Below are 16,444 nucleotides of genomic sequence, written 5' to 3' on the forward strand. Positions count from 1 at the left end.
TCTGTCTAATTTCCACATATATTCATTAATACACTGCATTGGTGTTTTTCTTTCTTACTTATTTCACTCTGTATAATAGGCTCCAACTTCATCCACCTTATTATAACTGACTCAAATGAATTCTTTTTTATAGCTGAGTAATAGTCCATTGTGTATATGTACTACAACTTCCTTATCCATTAGTCTGCCAATGAACATCTAGTTGCTTCCATATCCTAGCTATTGTAAACAGTACTTCAGTGAACATTGGGGTACATGTGTCTCTTTCAGTTCTGATTTCCTTGGTGTGTATGCCAGCAGTGGGATTGCTGGGTCATATGGCAGTTCTATTTCCAGTTTTTTTAAGAAATCTCCACACTGTTCTCCATTGTGCCTGTACTAGTTTTCATCCCCACCAACAGTGTAAGAGGGTTCCCTTTTCTCCACACCCTCTCCAGAATTTATTGCTTGTAAACTTTTTGATGGCAGCCTACAATGGGCACTTTTTAAAACTTCCTCAAATGTTTATCAAGTACCTAAAATGAGTTTGAATAAACTCCGGGAGTTGGTGATGGACAGGGAGGCCTTGCATGCTGTGATTCATGGGGTCGCAAAGATTCGGATACGACTGAGTGGCTGAACGGAACTGAACTGAAAATGGGCAGAGAGCTTTGGCTCCTATAGAGATTAATAAGATATTACACTGTCTCAGAAATTTTATAGTTGAGAATATGTCTTTTTCTATTGCTTGGCTGTGGAGATCAAGAACATAGTAAAGTCAATATGTGTGTGTGTCCTTAGTCACTCAGTCATGTCCGACTCTTTGCAACCCCATGGACTATAGCTTTGCAGGCTCCTCTGTTCATGGGGATTCTCCAGGCAAGAATACTGGAGTGGGTTGCCATGCCCTCCTCCAGGGGATCCTCCCAACCCAGTGATCGAACCCAGGTTTCCCACATTGCAGGTGGATTCTTTACCATCTGAGCCACCAGGGAAGCCCAAGAATACTGACTGGAGTGGTTAGCCTATCCCTTCTCCAAGGGAACTTCCCTACCCAGGAATCGAACTGGGGGTCTCCTGCATTGCAAGCAGATTCTTTACCAGCTGAGCTACCAGGGAAGCCCGAAAGTCAATATAATATGGTTTAATTCTAAGTGGAATTATCTATTTAGGCAATGTCTAACAAAAATATAAATGCATGTATCCTTTCATCCAACAGTTCTACATTGAGGAATTTATCCAAAGATGTATTTTTATAAATGTGGAATAATAAATGTACAAGAATTATTTTTTATAATATTGTTTGTAATCACAAAAGCCTGGAAACCACCCCCAAGCCTGTCAATGGAAGACTGTTGAAATATATCCATTTAATGAGATAATGGAGCACTAAGCAAATAAGCAGCAATGCAAGAAAGGGGGGGGGGAGCCCTATGTATGATATAGAAAGATCTTCAAGATATATTTCTGTGTGTAAAAAAACAAACTACAGAATGTGCAAATAATGCTACCTGTATGTAATTTAAAATGAGGAAAAGCAAGAATCTGTATTCTTATTTGCTTGCAAGGCATAAAGAAATTCTGGAAGTTTTCATAAGAAACCAAGAACAGATCCTTTTGTAGTTCATGAGCATGATGATTGGGTGTTCATGCTGCTGCGTGACATGTGTCTCCCTCCAAACTTTGTTATGACATTGGCACATTACCTGTCTGACGTGAAAAAAAAAAAAAAAAACAAGAACAGTAGTAATCAACTAGAGGGAAATAAGGTTTAGGAGGGAAACTTTTCATGTATTTTTTATACATTATAGTTTTGAACCATGACAATATATTGTCTATTGTCAAAAGTTACATTTTTTAAAAATGTATGGGAAAGGAAGAAATATCTTGCCTCCCACTTGACATTGTTTTACTTCATTATTGGTGTTTGATCCTTTATGGTTTTAGAGCACAGAATATAAATCTAAAACATAGTAGGAAAAGGCTGATTTTTATGGATTCTAATATGTTTATGACTCTGTTTTCCATCTTAGGTGGTGGAAGAAAATGGAATTCGAAAAATTATCATTGTGCCTCAGACAACCGACTACTACACGACCATGTCTGCTCCCATACAACAAGTATCACCCTGCATGGCACCAACTTTTATGTATCCACAAGCCACTCAACTGATATATCCCACACCTCAAGGGGAATTTCTGCCACCTTACATTCAAGAGCCTGTGCCACAGCAGCTGCCACCACCACCACTGCTGCCATATCCACCACCGTTGCCACCACCACCACCACTGCTGCCGCATCCACCGCCGTTGCCACCACCACCACCACCACCACCACTGCTGCCACATCCACCGCCGTTGCCACCACCACCACCACCACCACCACTGCTGCCACATCCACCGCCGTTGCCACCACCACCACCACCACCACCACTGCTGCCACATCCACCACCGTTGCCACCACCACCACCACTGCCACCACCACCAGCAGCATTTATATATCATGAGCAGCATGGTAGTATATAATATTCTTAAACAGGAGATTTTTTAGTTTGTTAAAATTAACAGCTGTGGGCAACTATTTGAAAAGCAGAAGACATATGATTCAACAAATGATTGCATTTCATGCATATATATTTTGATGGGTAATAAGAGGCATTGGTTTATGTCTTATGCAAAATGCCCATAAACAGAATTTTCTATAAATTTTTTGTACTTTGACATAGCCTGTGATTTATGATATTTGTTTTACTGACTGGATCTATAGAATCATATTGAAAAATCAAAAGAATGTTTTCATTATTAATGGCATACAGTGGTATTATAAAAGACACATTATAATCATCTTTAAACCTTACAATTTGGAAGTAGTGTTGCTCCCTAGGAAAACACTACCTGTATTTGCTCATGTTTTTCTTTCTGTATATTTCAGTACATAACAAATACAGACATTAACCTAATATCTGTATTAAAGCAAAGTAGGCTTTTTTTAAAGTAAAACATGGTTTATGAGTGCTTTTGGTGGTTTGAAAAAGATTTAAAAGATTTTGAGATATGTAATTATTGTAATTATTAAGCAGTGTTCGTTATTTCTTTTAGAAACCTATTCCCATGGAAGAGCAAATTATAACCAACTTGATGAAAGGACTGGTAAAATGGAAGAATATATGAAGAAAGAAATGCAAGAAAGCCAGATTGATGGACACGAAAATAGCTGTATGATTACCAACACCTCACTGCTTTTGAACCAAGCCAATGATTTTCCCAGTATTCCTGGTACTCTGAGCACTTACACTGTGGACTATGCTCCAAGCACCTGCACTGTTGACAGTACTTCAAGCACCTACACTGTGGACAATACTTCCAGCACTTACACTGTAGACAATGTTCCATGCACCTACACTACCAAAGACACTTTAAGTACCTGCACTGTGAACAATACTCTGAACATTTACACTGCTGACAATACTCCCAGTACTCACACTGTTGACCACCCTCCAAGTACTTATATTACTGACAATACTCCCTGGAATTCTTCCATTGACCATGCTTTTAATACTTCCACCACAGACACTGATCTGCACCCTTCCACCAGTGAAAATAGTGTTCAGAGCCCTTCCAGCACTAATCATGCCTCCAAGACTTCCATCTCTGACAGTACTCCCACACCACCACCTATTGACAGTACTCCAAGCTCTTCCATCCCTGACAGTGCTCCCAACCCTCCCATCTCTGAAAGTGCTCCAAGTACTTCTGCCACCGATGTTGCTCTCAATACAGCCAATGCGACCAGCACTTCCAATGCTGCTAGTGCTCACGTTGAAACTAGTCATGGAAACAAATGCATCAACCCAGGAAGCGAAGACATCAAGTGGAAACCAGATGGAAAACGAAGCAAGAGTCCATCATCAAATACTGCAGAAAAAGGTAAGGTGAGGATTTTGGTTTTGTTGCCAATGAACAGACATCCTAATGTTAGGAGTCTCAGTGCTTTTTAAATATCTAGGAGCCATTTTCTGCTTCCATTTCCTGTTGCCTTTTTTGTACCCTTACTTACCAATTCTCAATAAAACCACAATTAGGCTGCCTTTTTAAATTATGGAGAAATGACCATATTCATGTAAAACATGTCAGGTATCTTATATACATATCACATAATTTTTTCTAATTTTCTGCCAGTAAAACATTGAAAATTACTCTATCATCCTAAAAAGTTCACATGATTTTATTTAAATTGAGGACTTTAGTTCACCTTTTGTTAGAGTTCATTTAATGGCATACATTTTAGACTGCTTTATTTTAAAACTTTTAATGTAAATTGCTAATAGGTGTTAGTAGATCTCTTGGTGATGATATATTTGTAGTTGGGTAATGGGCATCTACATTTATCTTGTTTTTGCCAATGTAATATTTTGTTTTGGGTTGCTTTTCTACTTTTAGAATGCAGAACAGAACATGGAAAGTCTTGCTGTTTCAGCATTGAGAAACCTGTAGTAAGTGACTAAAGAGAATATTTAAGTATTTCTTTTCATTTGCCTTGTCACTGTAAAACATGAAAATTCACTGATATTTTTCCCCAGCACAATTTTAATTTGAAGCCTTTACCTGGATAAAATTTCATAATCTTCTTTAGCTGTTAAGTACATAAAGATCCAATGTGGCATTGTTAAAGATAATATTAATGGCCCATTGTTTAGCCACAGTATTTAAGCACCTAATATGAAAAGAATGATATACTTAACATGAAACAAGGCTTAGGGAAAGATTACACCATAAATTACAGATTATAATTTTTAAGTATCCTACTTGAATTCTTGTCATTTGTTTTAGGTTTCTGATATTCAGACAAGCTCTGCTGTTATTTCATGGAAGACACACGGTTCTGAAAAATGCAATCATACTCAATCTCCTGTAACATTTGAATTAGCAATATCTAACAGTGGTAAAAATGGAAAATATATAAATGTATATATGTAAGTCTCTTTTTAATCATCTCTCATTTCTCATAATTCAATTCAAATATGCTCTTTAAACCTTAGCTTATATTTAGGCTAAGTACTAAAGATTTTTCTGCAGTTTTTTTTTCAAGCTTTGGGTGTAATTTTCTACAGAAATAGTTTTATAAGTGGTGGTAGGTTGCCGGGTCGGTTCACAAAATTCATTGAATCATAGGTATTTTAGAGCTGAAGGGAACCTTACATATCAACTGCTCCATTCTCTTCAGTTTACAGATGTCTTATATGACAGGTTTAGACTTGGGGAAGAAAAGATTTTCTCTAATTCTCCCTTCTCTTTTTTCACTTAAGGAAACATGATGGTAATTTAAGCCTTTGTGTACACAAGGGAGGTATTTGCATTGCAATGGAAATATAAGACTCGGGCTTTCCCAGGAATTTCATTACAGGAGCTCATTATAATGCGGAACTATGATAGCAGAAGGAGAAGGAAATGGCAACCCATTCCAGTCGTCTCTCATGGGAAATCCCTTGGACAGAGGAGCCTGGTGGGCTACAGTCCATGGGGTCGCAAAGAGTCAGATATGACTGAGCAACAGAGCACTCGGCATATGATAGCAGGAGAATGAGTTTAGGAATGTGCTTAGAAGATAGAACCAGAACTAGAGAGAATACAATGGAGAACACAGTAAGAGCATAACCAAACACTTCCAACACCTTCTCAACTGGATAGGGACATGCAATCTGAAAGAGAACAAGCTGAGAGAGGCACAACGGAAAGGAAATCTTAGACAGGAAAGAAAGAGAAGTTCTTTAGCCCACTAAACAACTAGGCAAGAAATAAGTCAGAGATCTCGAGCTGTCTTACAGCACTTTAAAAATCATAAACATCTTAAATTTTATTTGCTAGAATTTGTCATCTTTATTCAGAGACTCAAAATGAAAATTTAAATGTAATTGATTATGTAAAGTTTTATTTCTTTTATAATTAACAACTAGAAATTTTAATTTAAAAATTATAACACACAATCTTCTATATTGAGTAGAGTGATGAAAAGATGTAAAATGTGATGAAAAGTTATGTATAAAATTAAGTTTTGCATGAATTTACATAATAGTCTTTTTCTGGTATTATGTATTCCACAAAAGTCATTGTTTTTTATAAAAATGTACTTTTGTCCATTCCTTTTATCACCCTACAACCTTGAGAGACCTTCACTTAGAAGCATAGGTCTTTGCTTAGAAGTAACAATCTTCTAGCTCTTTTTCGAGGCTATTTCAGGGTTTAGAAGCTCAGGAAGCTCCTTGAGGTGGTAGAATACACCAAAGTACTTATGAGTATTTGCTCAGGAAGATGTAGGTATAAGAGCACAGCCACTCAATCCACAGTGGCAGATAGGTGGCCACCCCCAAAAGACTGTTCTGTGTGAACAAATAAATTGCATGATGCATGGTATTTTTGAGGCTTTTCATATGAACACAATTTAAAATAAGCTAGTTATAGACAAATCTGTATTATTACAGTGTGAAGAAGCTGTAGCAATAAAATAAAATTCCACTTCCTAAAGGTATATTAACTTGGCATGCAACTAAAGAATTTTGAATTATTAATATCACATATTTTGCATTCTTATAAAATCTGTTCAAGTTATCTAAACTTCAAGGAGAATTGTGCTTCTTTATCAGTTGAATATATAAGATTAAGATTTTACTTAGCTTTTAAATATATGTGAGATCTGTTATAATCAAAGGTTATCTCCACAGTGGTGATGAATTTACATTTACTCTACTTGATCTACAGCCATTCATGGTCTATTTTGTAAGGTAAGTACTCCATCCTACATAACCTCCCTCCATCATATAGCCAGTCCCACTCCTGAGTCTGTATCAGTTCACTATGATTCTTATTGTCAGCCTTGCTACTTGCTAACAGAGTGGTATTTCGTTCAAGTTTCAAAACAAACCCCTACAAATCCAGCATTAGTTCACTTTCTTTCATTTAAAATAGGTAAGAGGGTGGTTTGGGAGCCATTATTTGCAAGGATACAGCTTTGTTCAATTGGAAAAATTTTTATAATTAGCTCCTAAGAAATGTATCTGGAAACTCAAGTATGCAATTTAGTACATTTGTTAGGATAAATACTTGAATGCTTACAACAATTGTCATTACATTTTTAGAATTACAACTGAAAGAGGCTCAGCACACAGAACTGTGTCTGAAGTGGTTAGCTTCACAACTCCAGGTTGCAAACCAGACCGTCCGCTTGCACCCAAACTGATTAATCGATCCAAGAGCAGCCTGAATTTACAGTGGAAAGTAAGGATTTTACTGCCAAAAGTACTTCAAAATATTTTTTAATTTAAAAACATTCTTTCCACTTTGTCTTGAATGTTAAATGTGAAATTTTGCTTGCTTCATCTGACCTATTCCCCTAGCACTTTTCCATCTCCATAATCATCTTTCTCTTTCTGTCTATATAGAGCATCAAGTAAATGATAAATGTCAATCAAAATTTCAATAACTAATGAAAGTTGAAATGTCAATTTCTTTAACCCAAATACATTTGTAATTGTGACTACCAATAAGTCTACCTCTCAATTTACTTTAAGTACTAACTTTCTTCCTTGCATAAAATTTAAGGAGCACAACAAAACATAAAATTTGACATGTCCTATAGACTGTAAAAAGTACATTTTAACTGTAATATCTGAATTACCTCAAAAATAAAATGCAAACAGATTAATTTTACAGTGGTTTCTTTTACTTTGGTCGTATATACATGTGTGTGGTTGGGTGGGTATACTGTATAAAAATAGCTCATTATAATTTTATCTTTCTGATATTTTTAGGGTTCCAATGGTAATGGTTCTAAAATAAACAGCTTCTTTTTGGAATGGGATGAGGTAAGCAGTTTTGTTTTTTTAAAGCACTTGTTTGTAAATTATTAATATTATGAATTTTTATTTGAAACATTTTATAATTTTCTAATATTTTATGTATATTATTAAGGGCAAAGGTGAAGACTTCAAAAATTGCTATATAGGTACCATGAAACAGCACAAGATCCTTAAACTGAATGCTTCTACAAAATATTCATTCAGATTAGCTGCCAAAAATAAGTTCGGCTTGAGGTACATTGAACTACTACAATATTTAAAAGTCTATACTTTAATAAGAACTTGAAACTAATTTTTCCATCTTCATTTATTTTTTCAGTGATTTCAGTGAAATAGCAGTCTTCCATACATCAGGAACTATGCCTCCAACACCTTCACCCCCTAAGCTGAAAGAAGCAGGAATCTGTAATTTGTCACTAGAATGGTGTGCCCCAATTAACACAAATCCAAATGACAGTCTTACTTATGTACTAGAAATGGAGGAAGCAGGATCTGTAAGTTTTTCTTTCATATCCTTTAGTCTTCAACTTCAGTCTTAGGTATCTTTTATATGCATTTTACTCTGAAAAAAATAGGATTTTATTAATTTAATTAACTTACTTTGATCAAAGTATATGATTCCTGAGTCTCAGTGTTCTGGATGGGACCAGTGCAGAGCCAAGGTTAAGCAAGCCTATACAGGGAGATCTTAAGGTACCCAAGTCCCTACAAATAAGTTAGAAGCAGCAACAGCCATAACAACAGAACAGAGACTCAGAGAAGTGTGTTAGTTCTTCAACTTTGCGCCTATCCTGGATAAACTTGCGTGGTCACACAGATCTCCTACATACTTCACCAGGGCAAGCCATTTCCTCATCTCCCTGAATCCCTGATGTGGGTGGAGGGCAAATTGTTTCATTCCATTCCGAACTTTCAAGTCTATACTGAATAGACTAGTCAACTTAAAAAGCAACTGTAACTTTTATGTTATGTATATTTTACCACATTTTAAATAAAACAACTAATATTTAGATTTTTTGTGTAAGTAATATGTTAAGTGCCTTCATATACATTATCTCATTATATCCTGAAAAAAGGAGCCGTTTAAAGTAGAAATTATCTCTATTTTTTTTTATATACAGAGAAACTGAATTTCAGAGTCTAAGGGCCTTTCTCAGGACCACCCAGATGGAAAATAAGTTGAACTTGGAACTTGAACCCAGGCCTGTCTCATTCCTAAATTCATTGTCTTTTGTTTCCAGGGGTTGGGTTTTAAACCTCAATACAATGGAGAAGATCTTTCATGCACTATAAGAAATCTTCAGAGAAGTACCACATACAAGTTCAGGGTATGTGGCTATAATTTATAACTTGTATCATATATTAATATAAAAGTATACACTTCACTAAAGATAAAAATGATTGTCTTTTGGGGTTAAAATGAAACCTTTTTGTATTTAGTTCTCAGAAATTTTCAGTCAAATAACTTGCTTTACAGTGTTATTTGCAAACTGCACATTTTCAAATCACACATTTATTCCCAATGGTCAACCAAAGTATTCTCTTTCACTCAAACAGATCTTTGCCTGCAATACAGAAGGAAGAAGCATCCCCAGTAGAGAAGTAGAATATGCTACCTGTCCAGATAAGCCTGGATCCCCTAAAAAGCCATATATAAAGGGAAAGATCCATGCACACAGAGTAAAAATTGGATGGGGTAAGTAATGTTTTTCTTAAATAAAACTCACTCTAAATATTAACTATTGAGAAAAAAGTCTTCCTCTAATTGCCCTCAGCTTTACAAAGTAGTCTCTTAATCATTTGTATATTAAATACTTTACCATATAAATGTTCCATTATAAACTATGTTCTTTTTTCTAGTTCTCTATTGCTATCTCATTAATTCACATATGAACAAATTACTGAACTTTATATGAGCCTTTAAAATTATGGTTGTTACAAGTAAGATTATATCTAATATAGAGGCTTTAATTAGGACACACTGATGATAAATATCAACTTGACAAGATATTATACAAATTATTTTGCCTCTAAACTGGGAAAATCCACTTTAAGGTACATACAATTAGCATTTCAGTCTCCTCCAAAGAACTTTAAAATGTTACTTAAGTAACATTCTAATAATGTAATTTGATTATGTTCTTACGATCTTTATTAATATCTGAATATTAATATCCTGTTAAGTTTCATGTTTGCATTTTTCTTCCATGAAAAATCTTAATTTATGAAATAACATTGCAATGAAAGACTTTTAAGTTTACTCAAGAATAATTTTAATTTTATTTCTCTTTTTCAGAACCACCCGAAGATAATGGTGGGACAAACATTTCAAGTTACAGTTTAGAAGTTAGGGAGAATTTGGATGGTAAGGCATCATGATTTTTTTAAGGTTTTGTTCTGAAATAATTTTAGACTTGCCTAGAAGCTGCAAAAATAGTATAGAGAATTCCCATGTGCAACCTTCACTTAGCTTCTCCTAATATTAATATCTTAATGCAATATCATAGAGCAATTAACAAAGCCAGGAAATTGCCACTGGTATAATACTATTAGCTAAACCCTAGAACTTACTTGGATTTCTCCAGTTTTTGATAACAAATCATATTTACTAACTGATCTAGTATGATTTTATGGTTAATTCTATGGGGAATATAATTAATTACTGTAAATAGGTTATTAGACAGTAGTTAACTTCCAAAATGGTATATACATGAGATCAGATTTATAAGCTACCTATAAAAATTGGACAAATTTGCTTCTATCCCTTCAGTGAATTTCTGGAACATAATCTACAATGGAACCACAAGGGAATTTCTGTACAATCACCTGCAACCTGGTACTACATATAAATTAAGAGTCTTTTGCACTTCACCTATAGGCCATAGCCAGGTGAGAAAAGAGAGAAAGAAAAGCTTTTAAATTGAGGATTGAAATGAACTGTATAATATTACTAAATGTTTTACAAAACTAAACTTGAATTCAGTAGCCTAAGGTACCTTGTATTTTTCTTAGCCTTCAGATATATTGACTGTTCAGACACCTAATCTTTCTCCTGCATCTTGCTGTCCTCCACCCTTGAATGGTAAAGTGCAGTCCAAAGAAACCAACATCTTATGCAGTAAGGCTTCTTCTGTGATTTTAATTACTGACCTAAATTTCCTGTTTTGTAACTTCTGATTTTTATGTTGATATATTCAGTTGGCCAAAAAGTTTCTTTGGTTTTAAGTAAAAATTAAAGACACATTTTTCATTTTTACCAAGAGCTTTATTGAACAACATGTTCACCGTTTTGTTCCACTGCCTTCTGCCATTTTTCAGGAAACTTCATAATTCCATCTTCCCAAAACTTTCTTTTTGAGCAAAAGACTGTTCCAGGTGCCTTTTACAGTATTCCGGGGAATGAAATATTTTCCATTAAGAGAATTTTATAAAAAACGAAATAAATGAAAAAAAAAAACGAAATAAATGGAAATCTGAAGGTGAAATGTCTGGTAAATATAGCAGAAGAATTAGGACTTCCCAGACAAGCTGTAACTGTTTTTGCCTGGTCATCAAAGAAACATGCAGTTTTGTGTTATACTGATGGAAGAGTATATGTTTTCTGTTGATTAATTCTGGCGTTTTTCATCAAGTGTGGCTTTTAGTTGGTCTAATTGGGAGCAGTACTTATTGGAATTAATCGTTTGGCTTTCCAGAAGGAGTTCATAATACAGGACTCCCTTCCAATCCCATCATGTACACAACATCACCTTCTTTGGATGAAGACTGGCTTTTGGTGTGGTTGGTGGTGGTTCGTTTCACTTACCTCACGATCTCTTCCATTCCACATTATTGTACAGTATCCACTTTTCATCACCCATCACAATCTCTTTTTAAAATGGAATGTTTTCATTATGTTTAAATACAAAATCATGTGAGGAATTATGATCAAGAAGATTTTTTTCCACTTAACTTTTGTGGACCCCAAACATCAAAGCGATTAACATAACCAAGCTTTATGTGAATGATTTTCAACACTTGATTTGGATATTTGGAGTATGTCAGCTATCTCCTACATGGTATAACATTGATTGTTCTCAGTTAATGTTTCAATTTGATCCCTATCAACTTCAGCTGGTCTACCAACTGTGGAGCATCATCGAGGAAGAAATCTCAAGCAAGAAACTTCACAAACCACATTTGATACAATCAGCCACAGCATCTTCTCCATATACTTCACAAATCTTTTTTGGTGTTTTTACCTTTTTTGAAATAATAAATCATAATATGCTGAAATGTTGCTTTTTTTCTTCCATCTTCAACACTAAAATAGCTACAAAAACTCACCAATTTCATTAAGTCTTTTTAAATGCATGCTGATATGATAGCTGTTACAATACAAGCTTACAAAATTGTTTTCAATGAAGTTAAAGGCAACTAAGCTCCACTAGAGTCATCTTACAGAAAATAAATGAACATTTTGGCCAACTCAATATTAAATCTACTAAAACAGAATAAATGGTTTTCTTTTAGTGCAAAATCAAATAATGTCTAGAAAGTTATTTCTTGGTAACTAAAATCAGAAAAAAATTTAAATGGGAATTAAAAAGCTAACTAACACAAATTGGTATAATTTGAGCTTTTTGTTACTTTAGCATAAAGTAACAATTATAACATATCTTCTTAAATTATATTGTGTTTTTAAGTACCATCCTTAAAATTTGCAATTTTTAACTTAATTTTGCATATTTTTCAGATAGTAGAAAGTTGCTAAATAACACAGGAAGCCTAGTCTGGCACTCTGTGATGACCCAGAGAGATGGGATGAGGGGAAAGGAGGGAGGGGAGAGAACAGGAAGATATATATATGTGTGTGTGTATATATATATATGTATATATATACACACATACACATATATGTGTGTGTGCATGCATAATTATGCTGAAGCCTGTCATGCTGCAGTCCATGGGGTTGTAAAGAGTTGGACATGACTTGGCAACTGAAAAACATATAACTATGACTGATTTGCATTGTTATATGGCAGAAATCAACACAAAATTATAATTTTTCATCAATTAAAAAAGAAAAATTAAAAAAATTGTATATTTTTACAGACAATTCTCCTACAAAAGGAAACTCTGAAGTACTTATAAATGTCAAAAAGGCAAATGGTAACCAAGATGATGCACAAGGGCACTCTGGCTCAGAAGTGAGATGCACAGTGAGTAAATTCATTCCTAGAGAATTCAGTTTCTGGTTAAAAGCACAAATAAATCTGGGAAAACTAAATTGTTCAGCTGACCATTTGTTGTTCATTTCACTTTGGATGAAAACATGCTTCTACTTCTTATCAAGGTGGGGAGTGAACATGCCTGTACAATCATTTGTATGTCTGCTTATTTGTTTCTTTGTGTTTATTTGCAGTCTGGATCTCATTCAGTGACATGTGAAACTGCTCCAGTCCCAAGCCCTCCTACTCAATGTGGTATACCTGTGCTAACCTGCAAGAGTCCAACCTGTGTTGTTGTTAGTTGGGAAGTATGTTGTCAGTTTATTAATTTTGGTGATATGAAAGCACAGTAATTGGTTTAGAAATTTCTTTTAAAGTCTATAACTCCCTAAGGAGTCAGAGTCTAGATTAGGGTTCCATAAATTTTGGACCATGGTTTTAGAACACACCTAAGACCTGTTGCTAGTGCTATTAGAAAGGCTAAGGCTATGGTAATCCTGCTTTCCAAATCTTATATTTTTGAAGGATAATAAATTTAGAAAACCAGAGACTTCCCTGGTGGTCTAGTGGCTAAGACTCTGTGCTCCCAATGCAGGGGGCCAGGGTTCAATCCCTGGTCAGGGAACTTGATCCCACATGCTGCAGCTAAGGCCGGGAACAGCCAAATAAATAAATTAAATAAATAAATATTTTTAAAAAAATAAAAAATAAATTTAGAAAACCAAAGAGACAATCAATATGCAACTAACTGAATTTTTTAAACTAAAATAAGAGATAATAAAATTAAATCTATTTATAGTTTTTTTAAAGTTTCATTAGGAAACCTCTGGTAGTTTGTTTGCATATAACCACAGTATGACACATAAGAAATGTGACTGTGAAGTAATGAAGATTTTTTTTTAATTTACATCCATTTGAATATCTTCCCCTTCAAACTAATCAAACTCAAAAAGAATTTGCCTAGGTATCTTTGATTTTTTTCTTCCCTTTTTCCCAAATTCTAGCAGAGAATTTTTAACATTAACAAAAAACCTTTAGTCTAATAATAATAAATGATTACTTATAAGGAAAGAGAATGTAAAAATATAGAGAAAAATATATATAGAGAGAGAGAGATATGAATCACTTTACTGTACACCTGAAATGAACACATTTTAAATCAACTATATTACAATAAAAATTTTTAAATATAATAAAAAGTGATTGATCTGTTCACATCATTGTATAAAAGCCAGAGAGTATTGGGCTTTGTGTTTGATCCCACTAGTATGTTGGATTATCCAATCCTTTCTCTTAATTTTATTTGAGCCATTTAATGTTAATTTTAGTGTTCAACATTATGTTTATTTCTATAGTTGTCTATATGTCATTCCATTTAATAGATTATAGGCTTTGACCCTGAAAGGATCATATTGTTACTTTCCATAGTATTGAGTATAGTGAATCCTTATAGAAAGAGATAAATTTTTTGTTTTTGTTGCATTTTTCAGATTCCTGTATGTAATGTTACTGAAATCACTGATTACAGACTAGAGTGGGGACAAACTGAAGATTCGATGCACTTGATTTACACTGGCCCTTGTCTGAGCTATGAAGTTAAAGGTCTCATTCCTGCCACTACGTATTTTTGCAGAGTTCAGGTAATCCTAACAGTTCTTCCAATGTAAAGAAAGTATTAAGCTATGCTATTCACATTCATAATACACCATTTCCAGTGTAAAGACCAGAAGGAAGTCACAGACTTCCAAATCTTAAATATTCATCATATCCAGCAACAACATTCTGGGTTCCTTTACCTTGCTTTTAAAGCCTCACATAATCTGGCACCTACTTTCTCTTTTTAAATTTATTTATTTTTTAATTGAAGGATAATTGCTTTACAGAATTTTGTTGTTTTCTTTCAATCATCAACATGATGGCACCTACTTTCTATTCCAACTTGATCTGACATTATTTTCTCTTCAGTTCTATATTTCCCAAATTTCCCTGAACTAACACTCACTTGAAATGCTTTTATAAAACACTGAATTCTGCACCTCCACTCAGACCTACTGAATCAAATTTTCTAATCCAGAGATCTACTAATCTGTATATTATAGAAGCACCCAAAGTGATAATTATCATTAATTAGGAAAAACTGCGTAAACCATACCAAACAAACAAGTCTACTGCCACCCCAAGTATGTTTTGTACATTTGTTCAAACTGGTTGTCTTCTATCTTGTTCCATAAAGCCAAGCTTCTGCACGAATGCTTCCCTGAATACCTTAGGTGGAAGTGATCCCTTCATCTTCTACTAGAATTAGAAAATTTATAACTTTAAGGTTTGGGGAAGCAGCCTACATTTAGAATTACCTGATATGTTGTCCATATAGTGTTAAGCCATCAAATTCTAGGAACCCTAATACTGGTACCTGAGCTGCATGTTCCAGATTGCCTTTCATAACTGGAAGTTGGAGGGTTTTTTAAGTTTTTTTTAAGAAAAGAATCCTTTGTAATATTTTTGGATACCCCTATTTTTGTACTAGAAAAATGCTCTCACAATATATATTTATTAGACAGCCACCACAATAGTTCAAAGAATAGGGGAGTTAACGAACATTAAGTTTGCTGTAGTGGGTCAGACATTAATGGTGAGACATTAATTAATTTAAAAGATATTAGAGAAGTAAAAATCAATGGACTAGCTTCTAGCCAAGACAGAGTACCCCCATAATTCCCAGGTCTTCCCTCTTACAACCAAAAAATCCTGAGCATAATGCAACAAGCAAACATAGGAAAACTCTGAATGGTGGAAAGAAAGAAAAATGTGGAAGGAAAAAAATCCTGGGGGACTCACAACTTGAATAACACAGTGGTGAGCCCCTAGACTTCCTTAACATCTCCCATATAGCCCAAAAAGGGTGTGAGAGAAGTCTCCAACTCAAAATTTCCAAAAGGGACAAACCGAACAAAAACTCCAAGAAAAGCCTGTTCCACCCCAGCCCCAGCAAAATGACTGGCAATAAGGTAGCCTAATAAAAGAAAATATTGTTGGCAATACCCACTTTACCCCACGCAAACATCAACAGAAAAATTACACATATCCCTGTCCTTCCCCACCCATGAAATTTCAACAGGCCAAGTAGGAAGCTGACTATCCAATTTACCCCAGAAGCAAGCAACATGCTCTAATTTCCATAGCCAGAGGTATCAGTTTTGGCAGGGCCAAGCAGGTAATTAATCTTCCATCCTCTGCCTGGCAGAAGCAGGCAGTACTCTGCTTCCATTCCCCTGCTAACTGGTGTCAGTATGGCCAAGCAGGGAGCTTCCAGTCTTCCATACCTCTCTCATGGAAGCAGGCAGCAGCTCTCTAATTCCGTTGTAAGGGTAGTGTTGGCAAGCTCAGCCTCCACCCCCACCCA

At 34.9% G+C, this 16,444-nt stretch overlaps 1 protein-coding gene and 1 non-coding gene across 2 annotated transcripts in view; both read left to right on the forward strand.

Moving 5' to 3' along the window:
• The window catches only part of LOC133052742 (fibronectin type III domain containing protein 3C1-like), a 60,130-nt gene that overhangs the window by 11,297 nt on the left and 32,389 nt on the right, over window positions 1-16,444 (forward strand). Inside the window, 16 exon segments of the mRNA XM_061137606.1 lie at window positions 2,013-2,493; window positions 3,078-3,905; window positions 4,419-4,471; window positions 4,809-4,951; window positions 6,698-6,757; window positions 7,112-7,250; window positions 7,784-7,837; window positions 7,944-8,065; window positions 8,151-8,325; window positions 9,073-9,159; window positions 9,389-9,527; window positions 10,128-10,220; window positions 10,602-10,720; window positions 10,844-10,949; window positions 12,926-13,032; window positions 14,532-14,681. Coding sequence (XP_060993589.1) covers window positions 2,013-2,493; window positions 3,078-3,905; window positions 4,419-4,471; window positions 4,809-4,951; window positions 6,698-6,757; window positions 7,112-7,250; window positions 7,784-7,837; window positions 7,944-8,065; window positions 8,151-8,325; window positions 9,073-9,159; window positions 9,389-9,527; window positions 10,128-10,220; window positions 10,602-10,720; window positions 10,844-10,949; window positions 12,926-13,032; window positions 14,532-14,681 — 2,856 coding nt within the window.
• LOC133053356 (small nucleolar RNA U13) lies at window positions 1,591-1,695 on the forward strand. The gene has a single exon (XR_009692268.1). It is a non-coding gene; the product is annotated as a small nucleolar RNA U13 (small nucleolar RNA).

The sequence above is a fragment of the Dama dama genome, chromosome X (genome assembly GCF_033118175.1).
Source record: "Dama dama isolate Ldn47 chromosome X, ASM3311817v1, whole genome shotgun sequence".
NCBI lineage: Eukaryota > Metazoa > Chordata > Mammalia > Artiodactyla > Cervidae > Dama > Dama dama.